Source organism: Sander lucioperca, chromosome 16 (genome assembly GCF_008315115.2).
Source record: "Sander lucioperca isolate FBNREF2018 chromosome 16, SLUC_FBN_1.2, whole genome shotgun sequence".
NCBI lineage: Eukaryota > Metazoa > Chordata > Actinopteri > Perciformes > Percidae > Sander > Sander lucioperca.
The window spans coordinates 26590020-26614944 of NC_050188.1; the positions used below are offsets into that span (position 1 = coordinate 26590020).

General features: G+C 41.7%; 1 protein-coding gene across 3 annotated transcripts in view; it reads left to right on the plus strand.

Moving 5' to 3' along the window:
- Positions 1 to 24925, plus strand: part of thsd7aa (thrombospondin, type I, domain containing 7Aa) — a 209529-nt gene that overhangs the window by 100893 nt on the left and 83711 nt on the right. For all 3 annotated transcript variants that reach the window (XM_031278516.2, XM_031278515.2, XM_035993166.1), the window contains exons 6-7: positions 5234 to 5437; positions 21021 to 21215. In XM_031278516.2, coding sequence (XP_031134376.1) covers positions 5234 to 5437; positions 21021 to 21215 — 399 coding nt within the window. The remainder of the gene's footprint in view (positions 1 to 5233; positions 5438 to 21020; positions 21216 to 24925) is intronic.

Genomic DNA, 24925 nt, shown 5'->3' on the forward strand with positions numbered 1-24925 from the left:
CTGAACACACACACACCCACACCCAAACATGCACGCACTCATTCGTGCACGCACGCACGCACGCACACACTCACACACACACACACACACACACACACACACACACACACACACACACACACACACACACACACACATCCTCAAGTGTGTGTACCCTGGTTCTCATTATCCAGAAAGATATGGACTAAAAATGGGTCCTCCTGGCTTCAAATCTCTTTATCCACCTGAGATGGAATCAGATGGGAATCAGTTGGTTGTGATTATAACACATCAGTTTGCGGAATGTTAGTTTGTACTGTATGATCCGCTGTATGCAGAGGAATGCACTCCTTTCTAGTATTTAACCAACAGTTAGGGCTAATTGTGATTTCTCCCACCAGTATTGCAACTGAGATTTACATAACATTAATTTTTAACTCTAGGCAGGTATCGTCCACATTGTATTAAAATAAAATAAGTTTGTCTCAAGATAAACACATGTCACACACTCATCAACTTTTCTTTTCTCCATGAAAAGAATTAGATAAAGTAAACACTCTTGTATTGATTCTCTTTGTGTAAGACATCACATATGGATGATATATTTGGCATTACTCAATAGTTTTTAAGTAATAATTAAATTATAATAACTGTAATCATGACATTGAATGTGCTGTTATATTTATCGCTAACAGTTAAGTGCCCACTTCAGTTTTGATGACCCCTAATGATACACATTCTATGCTGTATCTGGTCAAGCTTTAGATTGGGTAACAATAATATGATATGCTCAAAGGTGCACAAATGGTAACACTTTATTTGAAGGGGTGCACATAAGACTGACATCACACTCTCATAACCATGACATAACACAGGTCATAAGCATGAAGGAGTTATTAAGTCAATTGAGTCTATAAGTGTCACTGAGTAAATTATGACACTTTGACTTAGGCTACATTTACATTGCTACGTTTTGGTTTTTAAGCGGAGTTTTGAGCCAAAAGCGATCGCCGTGTACACTAGTGTTTTCAGCTCCAGTAGAAGAACTAATCTCCCTCTAGACCAACACGCCCAAACAGCATACCTCATGAATATTCTCGTAAGATGGGCGTACATGCGTGTGCCGTTGCTGGTAGTTGCCATGGTAACATTAGTAGCTTAGTCTCAGAGAACAAGACATCATGACTGCTCAGGTGGAGAAACATTGGCGTCAGTGTCGGTGTTGCCAAAGATCTCTGTTAGCGGCCGTTGAGACTGCAACATAACCCCGCAGATTCCAAACCAAAACAAGGTCAGAAGTGTTTTTAAATTTCTCCGGTTTAGGGTCTTGTAAATGCCGGAGCAGCGTGAATGCGAGGTGTAAACATAGCAAAAGATATTCATTTTTAAACCAAAACTTTTGTGTAAATGTAATGTAGCCTTAGCTTGTCAAGTCTCCAGAGGCTGGTTTTAGAACAAGAGGGCTGCATCTGGCATCATCATCTTCAACAGCCAATAGAGAAGTCATATAGTCAGTATAGAGATGAATAGCAATGAGAAATGATCCATAATCCATTTTATGTCTATGTTACAGGTTGTCAGTTGGTCGAAATGTTAGACTAGAATCTAACATTCAGAGTGTTAGACGGAGGCTCAACAGCATTAGAACAAAACATTCAATCACATAAATGAAATTATTTTGCCAATTTATCACTAAAAATGCAACTGTAGCAAGCATATCACTATCACTAACGTTATCCACATTCATTTAGATGCAACAATTGATATATCCAGCTACAAAACTGTCAGGTTTTAGAATGTTGCAGACTGGCGCGTTGCAAGTAGTTGCAAGTTTCAACTCGTCTTGTCACTTTGGTCTGAACTGGGCTTTATGACAACTTGACATTAACCAAGACAATATAACCTGTCACTGTCTGTGTTATGACAACTTGACATTAACCATGAAAATATAACCTGTCAATGTCTTTGTTAGACAACTTGACATTAAGCAAGCCAACATAACCTGTACATATGTAAGCAGGGCTAATTATCAGACTTACTATATGCCAGACTGTTTTTTATTGATTTTAGTTTGACTTTTTACACGATTTACCCACATATCTCGCTTAAAACATCCATTCAGTTGAAGGTGAATGTTTTTTTGATTACGTGGTATTAGATTAAGTGGTTTTATTATTATATTTCATCAAACAGGCCACAACAAGTGAAAATCAATTCAACACTCTGATTTAGCAGTAAGAAATACAGAGGAGGCGTCAGTGCACTAATTTTGTTTAGGAATGATTGTGTCAGCTCCAAGGGCCTAGGTTTTGTTTCAACATTGGAGGGGACACATTGTAACCGGTGGCTCTGGGGGTCCTCCTCCCCCATAAAAGTTTGAGCATCAAACACTTGAAATTCCTGCCTTCTGGTGAATTTGTATGCATCAATTCATGGTGCAAATGTCTTTTATTTATGTTTAGGAAAGTGTTATTCTCCTGCATTGTGTAAAGTGCTCATATTCTGCTTTTTGGCGTTTTCCCTTTCCTTTATTGTGTTATGTATTTTTTTTGTGCATGTTATAGGTTTACAAAGTGAAAAAGCCCAAAGTCCACCCCAAAGGGACTTACCATCTCCAACAGAAAACACTGTTCACAAACTGCTCCAAACAGCTCTATTGTAGTCCAGCCTTTACTTCAGAGACAAACGTGGTCACTTTGGAACACATGTTATAATGCTCGCCTAGCTGCTTGCATGGCACGCCCTCATACTCTGCTTCTGACTGGCTAGTAGTCCTTACCTAGCTACTGTCAGGGCACACCCTCATACTCTGCTTCTGACTGGCTAGTAGTCCTTACCTAGCTACTGTCAGGGCACACCCTCATACTCTGCTTCTGACTGGCTAGTAGTCCTTACCTAGCTACTGTCAGGGCACACCCTCATAGTCTGCTTTTGACTGGCTAGTAGTCCTTACCTAGCTACTGTCAGGGCACACCCTCATACTCTGCTTCTGACTGGCTAGTAGTCCTTAGCTAGGTACTGTCAGGACACGCCCTCATACTCTGCTTCTGACTGGCTAGTAGTCCTTACCTAGGTACTGTCAGGGCACGCCCTCATACTCTGCTTCTGACTGGCTAGTAGTCCTTACCTAGGTACTGTCAGGGCACGCCCTCATACTCTGCTTCTGACTGGCTAGTAGTCCTTACCTAGGTACTGTCAGGGCACGCCCTCATACTCTGCTTCTGACTGGCTAGTAGTCCTTACCTAGGTACTGTCAGGGCACGCCCTCATACTCTGCTTCTGACTGGCTAGTAGTCCTTACCTAGGTACTGTCAGGGCACGCCCTCATACTCTGCTTCTGACTGGCTAGTAGTCCTTACCTAGGTACTGTCAGGGCACGCCCTCATACTCTGCTTCTGACTGGCTAGTAGTCCTTACCTAGGTACTGTCAGGGCACGCCCTCATACTCTGCTTCTGACTGGCTAGTAGTCCTTACCTAGCTACTGAGCATGTGTGACTCCCAACAAAGATGGAACAGAAGTGAGAGGTCTCACTCTGTAGCTAAAACAGAGAGCTCAACACACAGGGTGAAAAGAGGAGCTGCAGCAATGTTCAGTACAACAAAAATATGGTGTTTTTTTAATTAAACCATGTAATCCTATTCTGATATAACCTCTAAATACAATTATGAACCTGAAAATGACCATAACATGAGCACTTTAAACCTTTCTTCATATTCAAAACATCATACGTGTCTTGAGATGTTTTTTTAGGAATCATGTACAACAACAAATCTGTTAGAGAATGAGACCTAGTTAAAGCTATAAGCTCCAAAGTTTAAAGCTACATAAAAGACATGGAATCACATCTTTTTTTCACGCTCCTGTTGCGTTCGTTAACCCCCCCGATGTAGCACAAGTAGACACAACACTTGCTTTCCGTACATATTTTGAGCCCCCTGAACAGTAATTTTTTTACCTCTTTTGGGGAGTGGGTCGTCTTTCATATGTTTTGAGAGGGACAAATCTACCTCTTCTAAATATTTGGGGGGGCATATCCCCTGCATCCCCCCCGAAATCTACACCTATGGTCAGCTTCCAACCTAATTAATGTGTAGTGAAATTATCAGATGACACTGCTATCTTCAGTTTACATTCAAGCAATTCCAACATCACCAGCTATAACGCTGACGTGGACAGGTTCGTGGACTGGTGTGGCGAGCATCATTTGCACATTAATGCAAAGCTGAATAAATTGTGTTAGATCCCAGTCCAATTGGAGATCACAGTTCTGTACACACAATTAGCCAGTGAATAATTATTTCGCCTCATACAATTATGACACTGTTAATGATGTATCATGGCTCTTGCGATTTCACAATTTGAAATTGTGGTTATTTTGCAAGGTATTTCGTCCATCGCCTCTTCTTGAGAATTACTGCACAGCCTTGGTATCATGAGCTGATATCCTGTACACAACAGGTCATCACATATGATTGTTTTCATGTATCTGTGTCTTCAGTCAAAATGAAGCCTCTAGCTCTGACAGCTGCCTGTGCTGTGTTGCTATCTTGCAGCCATGCCATTCATGATATACCCTGCAGATAGCAAGTGAGTGATGTCTGATAGAATTCCCTGCACCCCAAGGCTCATCTCCCTTATTACCCCTCCTAGGGAAAACCTCCATCAAAGGGTCTAGACACATAGCAGTACATGTTCTGCCGACCTGTCTGATTAAATACTGTTTTTTGAGGGGAAAAGAGAGACACAGATAAAAAGGAAAAGGATCCTGCTGTCTCCACCTGAGGTCCTGCAGGCACTCCAGGACTCTGCTGCCTTATCAGGCTGGAGCAGGAGTGTGGATTAGGGGGTGGGTGACCTTGGCTGGGCTGAAGTTAACATCCCCCCTTCCTAGGACCTGGGTCATGGAATCCCATGCCCTTGGGCAGAGGAAACGACACACATGAGAACAAACCCCAGCTGAATTAATTACTGTAATGAGAGGAGAATAAAAACATTCATTATCTGAAGTATGTCTTGGAATCTCTGTCAACGTCAGGCTTAATGGACTGTCACATTAAATGCAATATTACAGTTATCATCAAAGGCACACTGTGACCATAGAGCGAAGTTAATGTGCTTTTGGTTCCAAATTATATTTTGTCAAATTGCAGCAAGTTTTTGCTTAACAGATCACAGACGGGTGGAATGTGGCTGATTAGCGTGGGGCTGGTTTGTGTTCATTTACTTCATTAGCTTCCTGTTGTTCCCAACAGGCTTCAAACTGAGGAAGAGGAAGATCGCCAATGAGCCGACAGGAGGTACGGGCAACTGCCCCCACCTGGTGGAAGCAATACCATGTGAAGACCCCAGCTGCTACGACTGGCTGGTGGTTAAACTGGAGGAGTGCATCCCTGATAATGAGAGGGAATGTGGACCAGGAACCCAGATTCCACAAGTACAGTGTGTCAACAGTGATGGTGAGTAGACACATGACTTTACCATGAAGCAGCTTTTAGAATTACCGTGGTGTTTTTGCACCCTCTAACAAAATCGAGACAAATGCACATTTGCGCAAAATGGTAAACTGGTCCATAGTGCATCAATTGATGCCCATAGCACATGCTTTTCTAAAGCGTTGATATATCCAGATGTTGGGAAATTGGACAGCAGCATACATGTGTTGATGCACATCAACTTGTGATGATGCACATTAGGTCAAACCTGATGTGCATACAGAAAACAACCAGTGTGGCTGTGTGACTCGCATGCATTGATGGTTTGTGTTGCCCCTAACAGTGTGGGTACTACTGATTGACTGGTGTGGTGCCGGCAGAAATGCAGGCATTGAACAGGACCGTTGTGGTGAAGTGGGAACTGAGCCGGAAGGCAGAGCTTCCGATTTACAAGTTGATCCTCATTCTAACCCTCATGTACGGTCATGAGCTTTGGGTAGTGACTGAAATAATCAGATTGTCCATACAAATAGCCGAAAACTGAGTTTCTTCCGTAGGGTGGCTGGACTCACACTTAGAAAATAGGGTAAGGAGCTCAGAGTAGAGCCACTGCTCCTTTTTGAAAGGAGCCAATCAGAGTGGTTCAGGCATCTGATGAGGATGCTTCCTGGGCACTTTTCTTTGGAGGTTTTCAGTCTCTGGCTTGAGTTTCCCCTCAGTGTGAGGATTGGCTGCTTTTCTCCCTTTGATGTCATTTGTAAATTGAACACTTTGAGTTTTAGACTGTTGGTTGGACAAAACAAAATATCTGATGACATTGGGCCTCATTCACCAAGAAGTTTTTTCTTAAATTGTATCTTAAGAAAGTTCCTAAGAAAAGTCCACATCTGATTCATAACGTGTTCTTCAACAGGTGTTCTTAGAATGATGAATCATAATGTCTTCGTAAATTGAAAGCGTGTGCCTGTTGTTCCTATTTAGCATAAGTAAACGCCCCGTTAATTCTCATAAAAGGGCATGAGATGGCAGGGCCGTGTGAACACTTAGAGAAATGTCCAAAAGACGTGGCAAAGACTGTGGAGGCCTCGACTCCAAAAGAAAGAAAAACTTTGGTAATTCTGAAGTGGAGGTACTGCTGCAAGAAGTTAGCAAAAAACGAGACATCATATTTAGTAGCGTCAGCAGTGGATACAAAGCAGCAAATAAAACTGATGCATGGGATGCAATTACTCATGAAGTGAACGCTGTATCTGGAGAAGACCGCAGATATAGGCCTAGCATAATTCATACACAGTGGCAATATACAGTAAAAAGCTTTACAAATGAGCAGAAGTGTAAGTGTAGTGTGTATTTATTAAAACAAACAAACATTTAATTATGTGTAAAATAATGAAAATAATTAGTTACAAAATTATTCAATTTTAAATTAGAACGGACGAAAACGGTATAACTACTTATTTTGCGCAAAGTGTCAGCTCTCAATAGTGTGTAAGAGTGCTCTTGAGTAAGTGGGGTTTAAGAACAAATTTGTTCTTAAGAACGTTTGGTGAATGAGGCCCATTGTCTTGTGGTTGGAAATTGAGACTTTTTAATTTCTTTGGGACATTTTAGACAAAAATATGAATTGGGATTCTGTTGACTAAAACTACATGGTTAAGTTGAGTGAAAATGGCAATGCATCACTTTGGAAACAGGACATCAACAAAAAAATATATACTCTAAGTTCCCAGCTGGAGTTTGCTCAGTTGTCATGGAGATACCTCAGTTTTGATCAAGCATGGAACTTGGCACAACTTAGCATCAGCAGTATCCCATTGACAACATTTACTGATAACAAAATATTGGTTAGTTGCAGCCCTATAATGTCATTTTTGATGTTTTGTTTTCTGTCCAGTCCATATTGGCAATTCTTTCTTCAGTTTTCAACATTTTTAAAAGTCCCACTAAAAAGCAACAACAATAGCAGTTTGATCAGAATTTTTATGAAACTAAGCAGGAAATGCATTACAACAGTAAATGTCCCAGCATTCATGAAGAGGCTCTGTTGAACCCATTAGCTAATTGCCAGATAACTGTTGCTGTTTCTGCATTGTTTGGCGGTTATGTTCAATGTGTTATGGGTCATTTTACTCAGCTCTGATTGCTGCAGTCACTTGGCCTCTCTTTGAACCACCACTTTGGGCCCTCTAGCCTTGGCTCACTGCCCAACATTGTAATTGCTGTATATGTTGTAGGGAGATATCCCTCTATTGTGTGTGCTATTCTAAGCAATTGTATGTGTTCCTGAGTGTGTGTATGTGTGTATATGTGTGTGTATATGTGTGTGTGTGTGTATGTGTGTATATATGTGTGTGTGTGTGTGTGTGTGTGTGTGTGTGTGTGTGTGTGTATATGTGTGTGTGTAGCTGCTCTCCCCTGGGTTCGAAAACAGGCGACTGGCCAAAACTGTGCTGGAAGAGAATGTTAGGCACCATGAGAGCTGGCACTGCCTTAAGCAGTCTCACTCATGCACACACACACACACACACACACACACACACACACACACACACACACACACCTGCTATCTTGTTCATACCTCAGGCAGTTCAATACATTCTTTCCTTTCTAGACAATAGCATCACGTCAGTAACACTGTTTAGCATATGACATAGTGTCACAGAGGCAGATTCCTTCACTTGTCTTTTGAAGCCATGCACACCTACTGACAGTGTTGGCGAAACTACTTTGAAAGTCATACAAACATCCAGTTTCTTTACATGGGAAGAAGTTAAACAACAGCAAAGCTTCCCTCTAGAAATCTAGAGTTAGTTTGAACTAAAGTTACTTAGAGAGAGCAGTTAAAGATACTACATCTGACTTTAGACATCATATGTCAGCAAGGATTTGTTTATTTATTACCTGGATCCCCATTAGCTGACACCTTGGCAACCGCTAATCTTCCTGGGGTCCACAAAAGACATGTAAGATGTCTGACATGTAAGATGTCTTACTTTAAGATTCTGTGGGATGTCACATCCATCACTACATTAGAGTTTCAGTCACTATTAGACTAAACTTAAAAGCTATACATATACAATGTGCTTTTTTAATTAAACGTATACAGTATGTAATTTTCTGCTGCTAGTGGTCTCTCAATTGGAACCATGGAAGTAAACAGGGAGTTATGATGACGTTGTGAAGTTGCGTGGGATCATGGGAGTTGTTGTTTTCATTTGTTTTTGCCGTTTAAAATGTATCTGTTGGGGTGGCCTCTAGCTCACCCAGTGAGAGCGTTCGCCCCATGTTGGCTGAGTCCTTGCCTGAATCCGACCTGCGGCCCTTTGCTGCGTCTCATCCCCCATCTCTCTCCCCCTTTCACATCTATCCACTGTCACTACAATAAAGGGAAAAGCCACCCCCCAAAAAAAAAAAATGTATCTGTTCGTGAAAGAGTCTCATTCACATTAAGTTTTTTATTCATGTCATGTCATTCTCATAAAACAGCTGCCATGTTTTACACTAACATTAGCCAGCAGTTAAAACCACAATATCACAACATATTCTACATGTCATTGTCCCCTTTGGATGTTTTCAGCACTGGGGGGAAAGGAGTATGACTTTGCGGGTGGTGGTGGCAGAAAAAAAATCTGTATTACTGTTACTGAGTAAAATTCTTTGACATTGTATGATTTACAATTTCGCCGTCTCCTTCTCCTTCTCCTTCTCCTTCTCCTTCTCCTTCTCCATCTCCTTCTTCTTCTCCGTCTCTGTCTCCTTCTCCTTCTCTGTCTCCATCTTCTTTTCCTTCTCCTTCTCCGTCTCCCTCACATTCTCCTTCTCCTTCCCCGTCTCCGTCTCCTTCTCCATCTCCTTCTCCGTCTCCTTCTCCATCTCCTTCTCCTTCTCCGTCTCCTTCTCCTTCTCCTTCTCCTTCTCCATCTCCTTCTCCGTCTCCGTCTCCGTCTCTGTCTCTGTCTCTGTCTCTGTCTCTGTCTCCTTTTCCTTCTCCATCTCCTTCTCCTTCTCCTTCTCTGTCTCCTTCTCCTTCTCCTTCTCTGTCTCCATCTCCTTTTCCTTCTCCATGTCCTTCTCCTTCTCCTTCTCCTTCTCCTTCTCCGTCTCTGTCTCTGTCTCTGTCTCCGTCTCCTTTTCCTTTTCCTTTTCCTTTTCCTTCTCTTTCTCCTTCTCCATCTCCTTCTCCTGCTTCTTCTCCGTCTCTGTCTCCTTCTCCTTCTCCTTCTCTGTCTCCATCTCCTTTTCCTTCTCCGTCTCCTTCTACGTCTGCTTCTCCTTCTCCGTCTCCTTCTCCTTCTCCTTCTCCTTCTCCTTCTCCGTCTCCTTCTCCTTCTCCTTCTCCATCTCCTTCTCCTTCTCCTTCTCCTTCTCCTTCTCCTTCTCTGTCTCCATCTCCTTTTCCTTCTCCGTCTCCTTCTACGTCTGCTTCTCCTTCTCCGTCTCCTTCTCCTTCTCCTTCTCCTTCTCCTTCTCTTTCTCCTTCTCCATCTCCTTCTCCTTCTCCTTCTCCTTCTCCTTCTCTGTCTCCATCTCCTTTTCCTTCTCCGTCTCCTTCTCCTTCTCCTTCTCCTTCTCCTTCTCCGTCTCCTTCTCCTTCTCCTTCTCCATCTCCTTCTCGTCATCTCCTTCCCAGCATGTTTCTCCTTTTCGGTGTGTTTCTCCTCTTGCTCAGCTCTCTGCTCACCTCTTAGAACATGGCCTGTTCACTGCTCCACAGGTGGCTCACATCAATGCTAATTAAGCACAGGGGTAAAGGAAGGTGAAGTAACGGCACACAGCACAAATCAAAACACTACAAAATAAAAGCATGTAAATCAAACCACTAGAAAATAAAAGCATGGATGGCCGAAAGCAAGAAAACAAAACAAACCATGCAAAGAGAAATTGAATCAATAGTTAAATCACAGACAATAAAATAACATGCACAACAGATGACAAATCAGGAATAAATAAAGCACAGCAAACCAAAACATACTTGCACGAAACAATGAGCAAACACAAAAGCAAGCAAACCAGGAGTAACTGTTGAAAACCCCTGGGCTGGCTATAGAAATAAACTTGGCCTAAATTGAATTGTGGTGTGTGATAATGGGGAGAGGATATATAACAGAAACCGGATTACAGAAAAAAATTCGTAATGATCGGGTGTGTCATTTACATAATAATAAATCATTTGTAAGTTCTACTATGCGCAAATGCAGTGTGCATTATCTACCAGCCTTAATGGTGCATTATATACCAAGTGCCACAGGGTCCACTTAAAAGTTAAATCTGCTGAACTTTTGTATTTCTAGCATGAATGAAGTTCATATTTCCAGAGTTTCTACTTATAGCAGTGAAATGAATAATATGTCATTGAAAAGTTACTCAACACATTTCTAGTCTTCAGGGACGGGTAGGAACATAAAAAAACTGGGATTGTGGGAAAACATCTTTGATTTCTGTTTATTTTTATTAATCAAATTGGCCTAAATCAAAGAGATGCTTCAGCCCAACATTCCACCACTCTCACATATACTTTAAGGCAGTCTATGAGAACTGATGAATAAATAAAAACAATTGAAAACAAAAAAAATCAAGCTAAAAAGAAAACGGTAAAGATGATATAAGCTGGTACAAGACACAGCAGCTATAGATGAGTGTGATGTGTACAGCTTTGTTTTCATATCATTCCATTAGTCAGAGAACTGAAGTATATAGGAACTCCCTTTTTATTAGTGAATCAATTATGACCTAAATATTGTCTTCATAGATCCCTTTTTCCTTTTTCAAAATTATTTGTGTATACATATGTGTGTGTGTGTGTGTGTGTGTGTGTGTGTGTGTGTGTGTGTGTGTGTGTGTGTGTGTGTGTGTGAGTGTGAGTGTGTGTTTGGGAATATGGCAATTATGAGTAGATTCCTGAACCATAACACAGTAGCTGCTAATGAGGGCTCTGGGGAGGGAGGGAGAGAGAGAGAGAGAGAGAGAGAGAGAGAGAGAGAGAGATGGGGGTTGTTCATCAGATTCCATGTTATACTCATAATCAAGACCCCCATTCACAGGCTGCAGTGCTCCATGTTGTTGCGGTGGCAGTGATTACCATCTTCCTCATTCCAAACTGACTTGCTCTTTACATTAATTATCTTTAGTCGTTTCCTCCTGAAAAATCAAAGTAAAGCTGCCCTTGAAAGATAATTTATTATGAAGCAGTAGGACATATGAACACTGCTGAGACCTTTATTATAGTTTTCATTTTTCTAACGTTCAGATCCATGGTCTGTGGCGAAGCATGGCAGACACATTGAACAAGCTGTTTGCTGGAGTTCATCCTCTGGTGTTCTGATCGGTGAGGAAGACAGAATGTTACAGCTACAGGCGACAATATGGTAGCTGCAGCTCAACTCTAGACATTTAATTATGGGAGAAAGGAGGACATTTTAGTACAAGTGGATTCTCATAATTCACACGTTCAATGACACATTTTCTACTTTTTTAATATTTTACAGATACCGTAGCTTTACGCACATATAGTATGTTGGAAAGTGTGGTGCTGTTTATATTCATGAGTCTAAACTTTACAAGAAAAAAAAATATTTTGGTGAAATTTAAAATGTTGCAACTTTTAGTAGTTGAACTGCTTTTAAACTATGTAATCTACAGAGGTTGGGGTGGGATTTGTGTTTCTTGTCAATAAAATTTGCATTTCATGTTTTTCATTCCCCATGATCAGGCCAAGCCCAATCTCTGACACTGGCTGGGACCACAGCCTGGTTTGAACTGCTCTGTTTCTGGAATTTTCCCCGTTCAATATATCCATTGGCATTTCAGAAAGAGTTTTAGGCCTGGAACTAAACCAACCAGCTACGAGATGAATTGTGACTATAAAACATTTGATAAAGCGCAAAACAATAATTTGAAAATGGCAAGAAAGGCAAAGGTACAAGACTGTGTACATAAATGATCATGTAGATCAAGACTTTAGTGGTAGCAGCTCACTAGCCATTTGCAGGTGCGGTAAACATTTCCATGGTAACAGCGAGCTCCACCACCCACAGACGTCGCTGTTACGCTTAGGATTGTGGGCAGTGTAGAACTTCTCCATGACCCATAATTTAGATTTTTTGTTTTTCCAACAGATAGCCGACCCTCATTAACCGTTAATTAACTGTTAACTGACAACGGCGTCCCAGTCCGCCCAGTCCAGGACGCTTAGACAAACTATGAGAGTTCCGCGGGCAGCTGCAGACTTGTCCCGCTCACACAGACACAATGTTTTCTGCATTGGCGTAGACACATACAGCCACTTCCCTGGAACCGCTTGCGCATCCGTGCGACCGGTACAAGTCTGCGGAGCCCAAGCCTGTCATCACTTCACCCACCTGCGAGGTTGTCAGATGATTTAACCCGACAGTCCTCATCGATAAAGTGACGTGTCACGCAGCTCTTCGCTCTGACTGTGAGCGCCGTCCAGCAGAGAGCCACGAACTGAGCAGAATTTTTTTTCTTAAGACGCAATTTGCTAATGCAAAATTAGGATTGGGATCTTAACTAGCTTGATTGATTGATGTTATTTACGTGTCATGCCACTAAGTGGCCCATCCCCACACGGAATTACATGACACCAAACAACAGTAATTAATTCCACAGCTTCCAGTCCAATGTCCACACACAACATTCTCTACTTTGCACAAAACAAAGAACAAATAAAACATACCACAGCAGCCACAACACAACAGTGCAATCCATAAATTGTCCAGCTAGAGCCAAACAAACAAACTAAATTGTATTGCCTATTTTTTTTTTTACAATGCAAAAAAAAAACTTTTTTAATTACTTTTGTTTTAATTTATTTTTTTACATTTTTGTATTAATGAAATTGTTTTTAACTGATTAATCAGTCAAAATTGTTATTGTCGGTTAATGGTTAAACGGAAATCATTAACATCCCTAGTCAGAGCCACACCAAACACACACACACACACACACACACACACACACACACACACACACACACACACACACACACACACACACACAAAGTGAATGAAGCTTCTCTTGTAGTTTGGGCGTCCTCAGGGAATAAAAAAACAAATTGCGAGGGGAGTGCAAAACATAATGTAGGTAAAGGCAAAGTAGTTCAGAAAATAACTACTGTAACCTTTCAGGGCTATGCTGGTTTCTAACAGGTGGCAGTGTATATGAAATAGCCTAATTAGCTCAGTTAGGCTAACGTTTTGTTAAAGCTGCAGAGTCGTAGCATGAATGATTTGTAATCCATTTCCCAAACTTTGGATTTGACACAGTTGCTGTGGTACCACATAAAGGACATTGTGCTGCTTATGTATAATTTATGTCTTTTGTGAATGTGCAGGAAAACCATGCAAAATTCCTTACAATTGTCACGAGAATATATTCTACAGTATCACTTATCCTTTAGCCAACCCTCACATATTCATGACTCCATCTTATACCTATTCTCATCTATCCCTCTTTTCCTTGGGGCACTCTTTATTATCTGGATTAAATCACTGGTGAATACATCCAGGTAAGTAGTTTCAGTTCCAGCCATAAAGAAAAAAAACCTCTTCAAGGTGACCTCATCTTCATCTTTCTTTCTTCCTTGCTCTTCTTTTATCTTCTGAAAGGCACTCAGCTGAAGAGGTGTAGACTTCCTTTTATGGAACCCTGTTGAATCAGACTTATTGGTAAATTAGATTCACACAGTCAGCTTGGATTTAGTTTGCCTTTCTTCCCCATTACCTCGGACTGCATGAATGCAATCTCCCCCGGATGTGGCAGAATTGAATAGAGGAGATGTCAGCCTCCGTTTGTTACATTTCCATCAACAGAGGTTCAGACAGCAGTTTGACTTGTTTGATGTATGTAATGGTGAAAAGAAAATTGTCCCTTTGATCGCTTCAACTGCTTGCTGAGCTCAGGGCGAACTCATATCACTTCAGCTTCTCAGATCTGTGAGTTTAGCAGAATGATTTTGAACACCATGTGGAACGGGAGAAAAGGAAGGTGCTTTCTCTGAAACTCTTCCTTCCTGCTTTACTACAAGCCTCTTTTGATTTGACTTTAAATTACACTGAAAATATTTCATTTACCAAAAAGTGAAGCATTATGTTGTAACTCTGTCTGGGAGGTAGTAATTCAGCCTGTTCCTGGAATGCATCTTACCTGCTTATGTCATACTGTAGCAGCTGGTGTGGAAGATTATAGGACACCTAAACTCCATCATAAATGACAACCTTTTACCATTTTTTAACTAACAAAGAGCCAACTTGGATCAAGCTGTATATATATATATATATATATATATATATATATATATATATATATATATATATATATATATATCTGTTTTAATAAATGTGTTTGGAGTCATTATGTAGGTTTTGCTCCTTTTAGTCAATGCTCTTTTCCAGTAGCCTAGCAACTACATGTGATGCGTGTATAATGATGTTCCCTCTGTTTGAAATAAACCAACGCTGACTGTTGGTGGCGGATGCAAACCATGGTCACCTATGTCAAAGTCATGCATTCTTTTGCCTTACCATTATTGAAAATGTATTACATACTATATTATTCAATGTTGATATAGTGTACAACTGTACAACACATAGGTATCATCCTCTGGGAACCATGAATATCCACCACAATATACTGTATGGCAGACTGTCCAGAGTAAGATATGTACTGGACCAAAGAAGTGAATGGACTCAAAAAGGATCTCAAAGATGACCAAACTCAATTCAGTGTGCATTGTGCTGTTGTACAGTTCCTCCTAGCTGGGTTATATATTCTAAATGTCCCTTTATTTCTTTATTATTTTTTCTCATTTTAATGCTCTTATCAACATGGAAACGTGGATCGGCTTGCTTTGTGCAAATGTTTTTTTATTGAAAACAACATTGGCATACTGTAGTGTTCAATTTCACACTAAGATTCTCACTTGGAGCAAATAATCTCTCACACAATGTAACGGCTTTGACGAGGGGGCGGAGAATTGGCATCAGCTGTGTGCTTGACCATCAGCTGTGTACTTGGCCATCAGCTGTGTGCTTGACCATCAGCTGTGTGCTTGGCCATCAGCTGTGTGCTTGGCCATCAAGTGGTATTTCAGACTGGACGTGCTGCGATGATAGCTCAGTTCACAACGACAGAACACACAGATCACTTTGGTCTTGTCAATGGAACCATTTGGCAACTTTTTAAAAGTAAACTTTCCATTCAGAATCTTATTGGCATCCATTTCGGCGTCTCGCGCTCACCATCCACTCAAAACCTAAAATGTTAGCCTACTACTCTTTGGCCGGCTCCAAGCCCAAACTAGTGTGTGCGGCGTGCCTGTTGTTTTGTTTCCGGTCTAGCTAGATCCGGTGTGGTGTTGTAGTTTTTCTAACCTTACTAGTTGTTGCAACAGAATGTGAAAAAAACGACAAAGTTTGCTAGGCCAAAAAGAACGTTAATCTCGCGATAAAGAAATTGACGCCGTTAAAATGGGTTTGCGTCAACGCCGTTAATAACGCGTTTAACTGACAGCACTAGTAAAATCAGATTTATTTATGTTAATATGAGTCTGTGCCTTTATTTTTTGGTGATGTGACCAATAATTTGGTATTTAGACTGATTGCTCCTCTCTAAACTGTTTCACTGTCTTGGGCGTGCTCTCTTATCTCTTCTGCTGCTGAGGCCGATGTGTGTCCAGCCACATCACATTAGAGATTAACATGGAGGAGGAAGAGCTACACATTCTACCAAATGCCTACAAATCAATTGACAGCTTCCCTTTACCTATACCAACCTGATCTCACAGAATTCCGTGAAATGAACACGGCCCCTTAACTCAAAATCTGTGGCAGTTTCACGGAATCGCCGAAAATTCTGTGATGGGCCCACGGAAAAATTCTGTGAAATGAACACGGCCCCTTTAGTTAAGGAAAAGGTTGTGGGTGGGCTTACGTTTCCATGACACGCAGGACAACAACGGGATGGCTGGGTTTAGGAAAAAAAGAATGAGACTGTTGGATTTAGGAAAACAATAACCGGATGAGGGACAAGAACGGGACTGTTGGGTTTAGGAAAAGAAGAACGGGACGGTTGGGTTTAGGAAAAGAAGAACGGGACGGTTGGGTTTAGGAAAAGAACGGGACGATTGGGTTCAGGAAACGTGACACACGGGACATGATCCCCGGTCTCCTGGGTGAAAGTCCTGTGTTTGACCCATCCACCCCCCAACCAACCTCCCTATGCGGATTTTCAGCCTTTCATACTACTCGCTACCGTAGTCGCTCTTAATGCTGCGACATCTTCTCATTGACTTTACATTGGCATTGTTTTCCGTGGTGGCCACACGGAATTTTCACACATTCCCTGCCACCACCACGTAATGTGGTGTTAAAGGTCCCATGACATGAAAAATTCACTTTATGAGTTTTTTAACATTAATATGAGTTCCCCCAGCCTGCCTATGGTCCCCCAGTGGCTAGAAATGGTGATAGGTGTAAACCGAGCCCTGGGTATCCTGCTCTGCCTTTGAGAAAATGAAAGCTCAGATGGGCCGATCTGGAATCTTCCCTTTATGATGTCATAAGGGGAAAGGTTACCTCCCCTTTCTCTGCTTTACCCACCCAGAGAATTTGGCCCGCCCATGAGAGAGAGACATCATGGCTTTCAAACGAGCAAAGTGGCAGTTTGTCAAGGCCACACCCCCACCCTCCACCTTGCCCCCCCCCTCTCTCCTCCTCAATAGCATTTAAAGCTACAGACACAGAAATGGCACATCCTAAGGAAAGGTCATTGTGGGACTGGCTCTAGTGGCTGGAATTCTGCACCAAGGCTGAATTTCAGGAAAGAGACTTCAGATACAGTATTAGAGGACCACTAAGGTCTATATAAAAGAGACTTCAGATACAGTATTAGAGGACCACTAAGGTCTATATAAAAGAGACTTCAGATACAGTATTAGGGGACCACTAAGGTCTATATAAAAGAGACTTCAGATACAGTATTAGGGGACCACTAAGGTCTATATAAAAGAGACTTCAGATACAGTATTAGGGGACCACTAAGGTCTATTCTTAGATTCTGATTTGTTATCATATATTAACATAATTTTGGTCCATATATCATAATTAAATTTGTTCTTCATGGACTAATTATTTTAATATGCCTTAAATGGAAGTGAAGTTTCTGCCACCTTGTGAAAGCACTATGCAAGTTGCAGGCAGGAAGAACCAAAGAAATCAATTCAAATTCTCTGTACCATATTGAATTGCGCAGCATCATATTCTTTTGCATCATGTTGAATCGTATCGTATCACATTGTATTGCATTGTATTGCAATAGCAGGGGGCATCGGATTGTATCAGAAGTTTTTGTTTAAGGCCTTTATTTTTGATAGGACGGCTTAGACATGAAAGGAAAGAGAGGGGGAACAAGGAGAACACAGGTCGGAACCAAACCCGCGGCCACTGCGTCGAGACTGAGCCTCTGTATATGGGCGCGCTCTACCAGGTGAGCTACCCAGATGCCTGCTCCATATGTATTTTTAATGTATTGGATCGTCGCATGGGCCTCAGACCCTCAGGCCTCAGATGCACATCCCTAGTGTTGTCGAGTGTAGACCATAGGGTGTGTTTAATTATAAAGAACTAGAGTCTACTCATGCATTGCTCCACTAACAAAAGACCCATGAAAGTCATCAGTTTCGTTCTGACACTTTAGTGATTTCCTTCAGCTTCTATCACATGGAAGTCAAGGCTCCATATGTCCCCGGTCACCAACGCCACCCCACCCCCACAGCCATGTGGCATCCCTCAGAGCCTCTTGACTGGCCTCTTATCGATCTCTTGTTGTCTACTTCTGATGAAAATTGATCTGTTTTTCCCTGGGGTCCCAGGCGTGTCATTCGACTCACTGGTCGCCATTCTTCCAGCCCTTCACAATGAGATTTTCACAGATATGGTCCTTCAGTGACAGGATAGGCTGGAATGGGATGAGAGTGAGGACAGTCTGCAGATCTAGATCAGCAGCTCAGCACCTCCACCCCTCCAAAAACAAATCCCTGACAAAAAAAACAGTAAGCAATCATTGCAGACTATTTTTATTGATAGACGTAATGGTCCTGCAATCCATGCTTAACCTTCAAGGTTTTAGCAATAGATCTGAGCCTCTATCTGAGCAATAACAAGGTGTATCCTGTTTGTGTCTGGGCACAGTGACTGTGTACACCATGCCAAAGTCTTGTCATGACGGTGATGTTTCTCAGCTTTGGTACCATCATAATTACAACTTTGGATAAAACTAAAGACAAAATATGGTGTGTATGGTTGCCTTTAAAAACAACCCATATCAGAGTTTTCTGATAATGTGCTTTGTTGGCCGTACAATAGGGCTGCAAGACATTTTCACACTGAAAATCCTAGGGTTTAAAATTGACCAGCACCCAACGGTGACATTGACATCCTTCCTCCTGACAAACAAGAGTCATAATTCACACACCCACAGAGGTCCTTATGAGTTAAATGCAAACAAAGTTTGTATTTAGGCATTTGAACAAACAACTAATGGCGTTGTTTTTCTTGGAAGGACTGTCAGCAAAAGTCTTCATTTTTGTCATTGAGTTCAGTTTGTCAAAAAACAGCTACAACAATTATCCGCACTGAAATAACAAGTTGTCCTTTTTACATTACTGTAAAACAAAAACAGTGTAAAACAGGCCTATTCCCCACATACACCAGTATTTTTAAAAACAGGTTTTCCCGTCCACACATGCCCTGCTCAAAAAAATCTTTGTTCAAGTGAAAACGCAAAAACGCAATTGAAGCGTTGTCAAAAGCACTAGGCAGCGATACAACCATAACCCTAAAGCCATGTTGGCCAATCGTAAGCCTGAAAAAAAGCTGTTACTGGAAGGCTATCTGGCTGCAATGGCACATCGACTGCTCTGTAGCACATTCTGACGCCTCTTCAATTCACGTTCTTCAATATAGTGGAAGAGTCACTGTACATTTATGTGTAAACATGTAAAAAGTCCTGTTAGTGGTTAGAACCAGCCCTGTTGGGAGCGTGTCTATGTTCCCCGGGTCCTATGTTCCCTGTTCCCCTCTTTGTATGAGACTGGGAAACATAGGACCCTTTTTCAAAAAAAGGGTCCTATGTTCCCCGGTCTGTTACTTTTTCCACCATTACTGCCAAATTCCATGGCAAATAGGCCTATGTAGGCCTACGGGCTGTTTGACGCGCATATGCAAATAACATATGCAAATAATAAATACAATAACTTAATAACCCTAACCCTTTTTTCTAAAAAAGGGTCCTATGTTCCCTGAGTGGGGAACATAGGACCTGGGGAACCGGGGAACATAGGACCCAGGGAACATAGGACCCGGGGAACATAGGACCCGGGGAATATAGGGATGACCCTGCACTGTTTTGGCCACGACCGCCACTGCACGATATGCCGCCTCATTTGTGATGCCTCACAAAGGAGATAATGGCGCACAAACCAAAAACTCAGTTTTCCTTTCTACACGTTAACACTGAAAGCGGAGATTTCTGAAAATCTTCACATTGGAAGGAGTTTTCCAAAAAGTTTGTTTTCTATGACCTAAAACACAGTTTGTGGACAGTGTGTGGATGAAAGGCCAAATTGCATGGAAAAAAGCTACATTTAAAAAAAATTCCTGTGTATGTGTAGACTAGGCCTGAGACAGTTTTAGGGGTTTTGGTAAGTGTATTTTGGACTCTTTTGTCCAAAATTTCCCAAAATATTAAACTATTCTTTTAAACATAGCTCTGCAATTTGCACTGCTTTAAGAAAAACTGTGACTTTCCAATGAGACAAAATAATAATTTAAAAAAAAATCTTTTTAAATATTTATTTGCCTTTACATTTTCAAACATCCATTTACTCTACTGAAAATTGTCTTATCTGATTTAGTTAAGTATGCCAGAGGGGAGTATGTTGAAGTATTAATGTCCAGTTAAGTGATATTTTGAATAAATCCTTTGGAAATTATTCATAAAGGTCAAGGCTATGTAGTGGAGTGAAAAGTATGCAAACACATTTTGGACTAAACTGACACAATACAGTCAAAGGTTGCTTAAGCTTTTCTACCCTTTGACATGTACAACGTATGTGCTATGTACTGCAACTTAGAAAACAGCGCTGTGTACCCTCTTCCCAATGAGGATTCATGATACAGTATTGTTATACTGTCAGATGTGACCCTGTGAAACGTTACCCAACACACTCAGACACATTGATTTTGCTCAATGTAGCTGACAAAGTCCCCTGTCCTAATCTGTGCACCCTCATGTTCAGTTCACTCCTGTAAACCTTAGCAGTATTCATTCATAAAGACATACATTTAGCTTTGGTTTTTTTGTAGTGTGCACAATAAGCAGCTTTTTCATTATTTCTATGTTGTCTTTGAATATGTTCTGTTTTGGGCAGCCCTTCTCAATGGCAGTATGTGCTGTAATAAATATAGGATTTTTCTTTTATTTGCACACATTGCTTGACTTATTAATGGGAATATGAAGCACATGTAGCTTTTGTTTCTTTTTGTTTTGTACTTCTTTTTTTAATACCTTAAATTTGCTTGTGTCCATCCAGGTGAATATGTGGAGAGGCAGCTGTGCCGTGATGCCATCCTGCCCATGCCGGCCATTTGTGAGGTGCCTTGCCCAAAGGACTGTGCCCTGAGCCCCTGGACCCCATGGTCTCTGTGCTCCCACACCTGCTCTGGAAAAAACACAGATGGCAAGCAGACCAGAGCTCGCTCGATCCTCGCCTATAACGCGGGAGAAGGTAACAAAGCAGTGCAGGATACACTGGTAGAGTCAGACAGATGTATGGTTTTGCCAATATATGTGACTCATATGGACCTTTTAATCAATTCAGGAGTCATCTGATATGAACAAATATACCAGGGGACCCTAACCCTGACTCAGCTATCCACAAAGATCAGTATCTGCCTTGATAAACTCATGTTGATCTAATACCACAGCAATGCTAGTAGCGCAAGTCTTTAAACTCCAGTTTTTGCTGCAAATTTCATTTGCCTCTCCTCCTTATGTACCACAAGTGAACTGTCAAAGTAAAATGAATTATTCTGTGTTCCTCTACAGCGACTGCAAAGGTTGTGGCATGGGTTACTGTGATGCAGGGTAAGAAGTGACTGGAAGGATAATAAGCCTGCTGAACTGTTGCAAGCTTAAGGGCACAGTGTTTATAATTACTGTCAAACTTTATTTATTATATGTTCTTTCCCTTTCTCTTTTTAATTCACATGGATTTTGCCTTTGCTTTCTGTTCAAGGGCCTTCCCTGCTGTCGTTGGTCAATCCAATCTTCGGTACATTCATATTTGATGTTCTTAGACGACAGCAAGTGATTTTTGCTGATGTAGTACATAGTCTCCATATGTTTAACTAAAGGGATATAGAAATGTGTCTACCTTGATGTAATCTATTCCCTCCAATCTGCGGGCCCAGCAAAATCCCTGTGCTTTTAGAATAGAAAAAAAGCTCTTACACACTAGTAGTAGAATTGAGTATTCCTTAGCATTAAGTGTTGCAAACCCCTAGGTAAGGAGTGGCTATCTAAATGGTTCTGGAATGATACTGGAGCAAGTGGCGGAGCCCCGTTCATTCCTATGAGAGTTGCTCAGTGGCGCATACAGCAAAAAAAGTTTCTAAGCTTCCGGGTTTACTTCCTTGATATGCTATATGATATATGATTTGTCCCGCTAGCCTCGCCCGCGAGTTTACCATATAAATGACATGGTGGTGATGTCACAGGTTTATATATTGCTTTTCTCAGCTGAAAGGGGAGATTTTTAAATACAAAAAATCCATGGATTAAAATTTTCAGAATAGAAAGAGTCATAACCGACCTTGTTGGCTTTTTGAGGTGTCCTGGCAGCAATTTTAAAGACGTCTCCTTTACAACGGTGGCCTATAGGGAAAATCCTATCTGGGTTGCAGGGGGATTTTTCGTTACAATACCGCCAGTGACCACTGGAAGAAATTGGCGTAAAAGGGTGAGTGCTGTTCCTTGGGAGCTAGTCTTGCATTGCCAGACCTTCCTCCACAGCACTGCGGAGGAAGGTCTGGCTAGTCCACATAGCATTCCGGGATGGGAGAAAAACATGCTCTGTTTGGCATTGGCATTTCTTTAAACCAATCACAATCATAATGAGTGGCGCTAAGCACCGGGCAGAGCCACGGTGCCTCTGCAAAATAGCCTCGGGAAGGTTGTTTTAGTCGTGCAACAGAAAACTCAGATTGGATAGATAATCTAGCTAGCTGTCTGGATTTACCCTGCAGAGATCTGAGGAGCAGTTAACCACAGTCCTCACAAATCCACCGGAGGTTAGAATGCCAACACAAAGAAAGAGGAAGGTAATGGACATCTGGCCGAAAAGAGTGAAATCCGGTGGAATTTCCAGCAGCAATGGAGCAATCCCAGAAGTGAAACGTCGTGGATTTAGACTACTGGTTAAAGCCCAACCCTCCAGGCTGCCAATCACTCTGTGAGAACTGAGCCATTCTCTCCAAACCTTGTTATGAGAAAAAATGGGATCTGCACATATGGTTAGCGTCTGGCTTGGCAGCAGAGCAGAATTTAATCTTTTACGTCCCTGCTTTTATTTTAACAGCTCTATTTGTGTTGCCTTCTGGACCACATTGGGTGGCATGCTGTCTTTGGCATATTCACACCAACGCAGCATCCACGCTGGAGTAAGGAGCTGGCTCATACTGTACATAATACATTTCCATGTGTATGGATTCAGGAGGATGTCCATGCCAAAACGCCATGCATGCTGCAACTTGTTAATTATCTTTCCGAGCTTTTAGGAGGCAGACACTGCCGCAGTGTTAGATGGATGGGAATCGACAGAGCATGGAGATAGAAAGGTTGATGTGGTGTGTGCTGAATGAAGCAGGGAGTCAAAAAGAACTCTCCTGGCCATCAGCTACAGCAAACTGAGACAAGCTTGAAAAAAGGACTTCAGTATTAAGCCTGGGTCACAAGATAGAGTAAGGAGTGGTAGAGTGGAGAGGATTAGTGCAAGAACCACACCTTACAACAATTAAAATCTGTCTGTTGCTGCCTTTCTCGACGAAGACATGGAAGGTTCATGTTTTTGTATGTACACCGGTACTGTGTAGTTCCTTGCAATTACAGTTATTGCTTATTCTTTTTCAAAACCTGGGGCTGGTTGCAGAAAACACCTTAACTTCACTCCTTAGGGATGACACTTAAGGCTTAAGGTCTCCTTATCTGAAGGACTTTCTTAAGGGTTATGCACAGAACCCCTTATAAGGTTTCCTCAGATTAGGAAAAACGTTAAAGTGCCCATATTATGAAAAAATCACTTTTTCTGGGATTTGGGGTGTTATTTTGTGTCTCTGGTGCTTCCAAACACATACAAACTTTGAAAAAAATCCATCCATGCTGTTTAGAGTGAGATACGGTTTCTGAATGTGTCCTGCCTTCAGTCTCTGGGTGAGCTGTTCAAAATCGGCACGGCTTGTGACGTCACAAGCCGAAACGAGCAGGCTAACCGCAACCATTAGCTCGTAGCGTTAGCATGCTAACGCTAGCATGCTAACGCTAGCATGCTACCTCGTTCTCAATAGCAAAGCACTGCTACAACACACACAAGTTCACCATAATCTACAAAAGAACTACTTACATGTGCGCCCTCATTTAGAAGTCTCCCAGCTAATCCTGCCTTGTAACTGACCAAAGTTGTAGAAACAGCTTTTCTTTTACTGTCTATGGAGCTAGCTAGCTGACATGATCTACATCTGAGCTACTGGGCATGTGCAGTGCAATCAAAGATAGTACAGAAGAAGAAGAAGAAGAAGAAAAGAGGTCTCACTCTGTAGCTAAAACAGAGACCAGCTGAAAAGAGGATCTGCAGCAGTGAGAGAGAGCACTGCAGTACAACACAAATATGGTGTTTTTTGAAAATTAAACCATGTAAACCTATTCTGGTACAACCTTAAAATACAATTATGAACCTGAAAATGAGCATAATATGGCTGCTTTAAGGCATTTACTGCATTGAAAGAGATTTTACTGCAGTAAAATTCTAGAGTTTCCATGGAGACCATTTGTTTGCTTGCAATCACCCTTGTGATAGCCTACCTGTGACAGGCGCTGATGTGGGTCCCGAAGTGGTTCGCTATCCCACCCTCCTCGTGTCGACGGGAACTTCACCAGGGTGTTCAGCAGAATCGGGGAATGACACAGCATGCCGTTGACCTGTGGACATGAAAGTCCTTGCCTCTTATTGACTGGAAAGATCCCGTAGCATAAGACTAAACTAAAACCATAGAGCAATCAATAATTGCAAAAGGAAGAGCACAGCTGTGGAAAGTAGAATGATCCAACTCTAGACGGTCCAACCAATCATACATTGACTGCAGTTCAATAGTCTAAAATCAATTGCCCATCGTTAAGCGTATCCATGTTGCAGTTAGGATGGAGTCAGAGGTATCTTAAGGT